Below are 2935 nucleotides of genomic sequence, written 5' to 3'. Positions count from 1 at the left end.
GAAGTTCGATGCAGAAGGAAGCCATTCGCATAGAAAAAGGCTGAAGGGGAAGAGAAAGATTTGATGAACTAGTAAAGGGGTTTGAACATAATGAACTAGTAAAGATGTTGCTCCTCCATCCTCAAAAAAAAAGTCGAAAAACAAGTTAAAATGAAGAATGGTTAGATATTATGAACAAAAAAAAGAGAGAAAAGTTCGAGGGAAATAATCGTTAAAATTTAAAAAGTTTGTTATTATGAAACGGAAAAGTATCCCGAACACAGAAATTCAAGATGAAAAAAAATATATATTAGGTACCGGTAAAAGATCTCGAATCGTGATTTTCAGAGAGAAGAGAGAGAAAAAAAAGGAGAGGCAAATTAACAAACGAAAGAGGGAGAGGCCATAATCACTTAAGAGACGGAGGGGGCAAAGCACTGCTCTTAATATATATGAGTCCAAGTTATTTATAGCAAGTCAGGTGGCAGTCATGGCCGCGGGTTGAACGGGTGCGGTCTGTCTCTCCCCCTGTCAAAGGATAATGGCGGTAATATTTTTCATGCTGGGTGTTTCTTTTTTCTTGTTCTCTTTTTTTCTTTTATCTCTAGAGTTGGGTCCTGAAGTCAGCCTTGCATTACCGGTTCATTTATGTTGAGGAGGAATAAATGGGTGGGGCCGATGTGTTATGATTTTTGTACGTACACGGGGGTTAGGTTATATTAGTGTTATATTTCGCTTAAAATGAGACCGGTACAAAATCGCTTTATATATATATAATTGATTCCTGGTTGTTGGACAAAGAATCCAGTTTGTGATACAGGTAGTAGAAATAATTAACACAAGGCATATAACGCTTCTGGCACGTTGCCTATCCACGCTCTCTGGCCTGAACGCAATATTAATTTTGTAGGAAAAAGTCTCAGGAGCTCAATTTTTGATTTGCCGATTACTTATGGCTAAAAGAAAGAAAGAAAGAAAACATCCGTAACTTGTTTTTCCCACATTGTAAACAAGCGGAATTAAGGAGAATTATACATTTAATAACAGAAGGTGATTCACAGGTATATATTTATACTATTGCTATTATCCAATGTTTTTTTTATCGAATTGATATAACACACCTACCATTAACCACTTTTCTTTATTTATCGACTTAATACCATACCCTTTCATAACACCAAACTCGAAACACCATAATCATTAAAAATTTGCCTTCGCCATAAAGGAAAAAAAAAGTAACCTCGTTTCCCTAAAACTCGACCGCCGTGATCATTAACTCTTAACACATTCTAAGAAGTGAACTGATGTTCCAAAATGGCTGTCACATATCATATATACATGTATTTTTTTTTCCTTTTTTCCTCTATAAAAGAATTATGCAAGGGAAAAGGTGCTTGGTCGCGGGAGTCGGTAAAAAGGTCACTCACTCCTACGACGTTGGCGCGCCCGCGTGGCTGGCGGAGGCGATTCCATTTTGAATTTCGTGCTTCGCTTTGCTTTGTTTTGCTTTCGTTTTGTTGCTTTGTTGTTTTTGTTTTTGTTTTGGTCTGTTTTATTTATTTGTTTTGTTTTTTGTTTTCATATTGTTTAATTTTGTTTTGCTTTGTTTTTTGTTTTATTTTTTGTGTTCATTTTTTGTTTTATTGTTGTGTTCAGTTTTTGTTTTATTTTTGTGTTCATTTTTTGTTTTATTTTTGTTTTCATTTTTGTTTTATTTATTTATTATTATTTTGTACATATCATTTTATAGTTGGATTTGATTTTGATTTTTTTTAATAATAATTTTGTTTGATTTTATCATTGCTTTAGTTTTTTTTTTACACTTATATTTTTAATTGTTTTGTTTTGCTTATTTTTATTTTTTTTATTGTTTTGTTCTAATTTATTTCATTTTGATTTTTTTTTAAATAATTTCATTTCATTCTATTTTATTTCATTTTGTTTTCATTTATTGTCTATATTATTTTGATATGATTTATTTTGCTTTATTCTGTTTACCTTTATTTAATTTTACTTTTAATACATTTCATTTTATTTTATTTTATGTTATTTTACATTGTCTGATTCCGTTTTATTTCATTATATTTGATTTTTCTTAATTATATTTCATCGTATTTTATTTTACTTCGTTTTTATTTCCTCTTATCTTGTTCCATTTAAATTCTATTTAATTTTTTACTTTATTTCAATTCTATTTTACTTTTTACCTTATTTCAATTCTCTTTTATTTTTTACTTTATTTAAAATTCTATTTTACTTCTATTCTCTTTTATTTTCCTTTTTTTATTCATTATTTAAAATCCTGTCTAGTTTCGTGCGTTTGATTCCGTTTCAATGGCTCTCGTGTGTCCTGTTTTCGTCTATTTATTTCGTTTAATTTTCTTAGTTGTGGATTTTTGTTGTTATTATTGTTATTATTTCTGTTGTTGGTGTTGCGGTTGTGATTATTATTATCGTTTTCATATTGTTATTATTTTTGCCATTATTGTTTTTTTATTGTGTTTTTATTATTATTTTTTATTGTTGCTGCTATTTTTGTTTTCAATTACTATGGTTATTATTTTTGTTGTTGTTATTATTATTTTTTATTGTTATTATTATTATTATTATTATTATTATAATAATTATTATTATTGCTATTATTATGATTATTATTATCATTATAATTATTGTTGTTGTTGTTGTTGTTTTGTTGTTGGTATTATTGTTATTATTATTATTATTACTATTGCTTTTATTATTATTATTATTATTATTACTATTGCTTTTATTATTATTATTATTATTATTATTATTATTATTATTATTATTATAATTATCATTATTATTATCGCTATTATTATTATTATTATTATTATTATTGTTATCATTATTATTATTGTTATTATTATTATTATTATTATTATTATTATTATTATTGTTATTCAACTTTTTATTGATGCTATTTTTTATAATT

General features: G+C 26.9%; 1 protein-coding gene across 1 annotated transcript in view; it reads left to right on the top strand.

Annotated features, from left to right (window-relative positions):
• LOC125032363 (putative uncharacterized protein DDB_G0281733) overlaps nt 1-917 on the top strand; it is a 7654-nt gene extending 6737 nt beyond the window's left edge. Inside the window, exon 4 of the mRNA XM_047623458.1 lies at nt 890-917. Coding sequence (XP_047479414.1) covers nt 890-917 — 28 coding nt within the window. The remainder of the gene's footprint in view (nt 1-889) is intronic.
• The last annotated feature ends 2018 nt before the right edge of the window (nt 918-2935 follow it).

Source organism: Penaeus chinensis, chromosome 14 (genome assembly GCF_019202785.1).
Source record: "Penaeus chinensis breed Huanghai No. 1 chromosome 14, ASM1920278v2, whole genome shotgun sequence".
Lineage (NCBI taxonomy): Eukaryota > Metazoa > Arthropoda > Malacostraca > Decapoda > Penaeidae > Penaeus > Penaeus chinensis.
The sequence above is the reverse complement of the archived record's forward strand: the minus strand, read 5'-3'. Positions and strand labels throughout refer to the sequence as shown.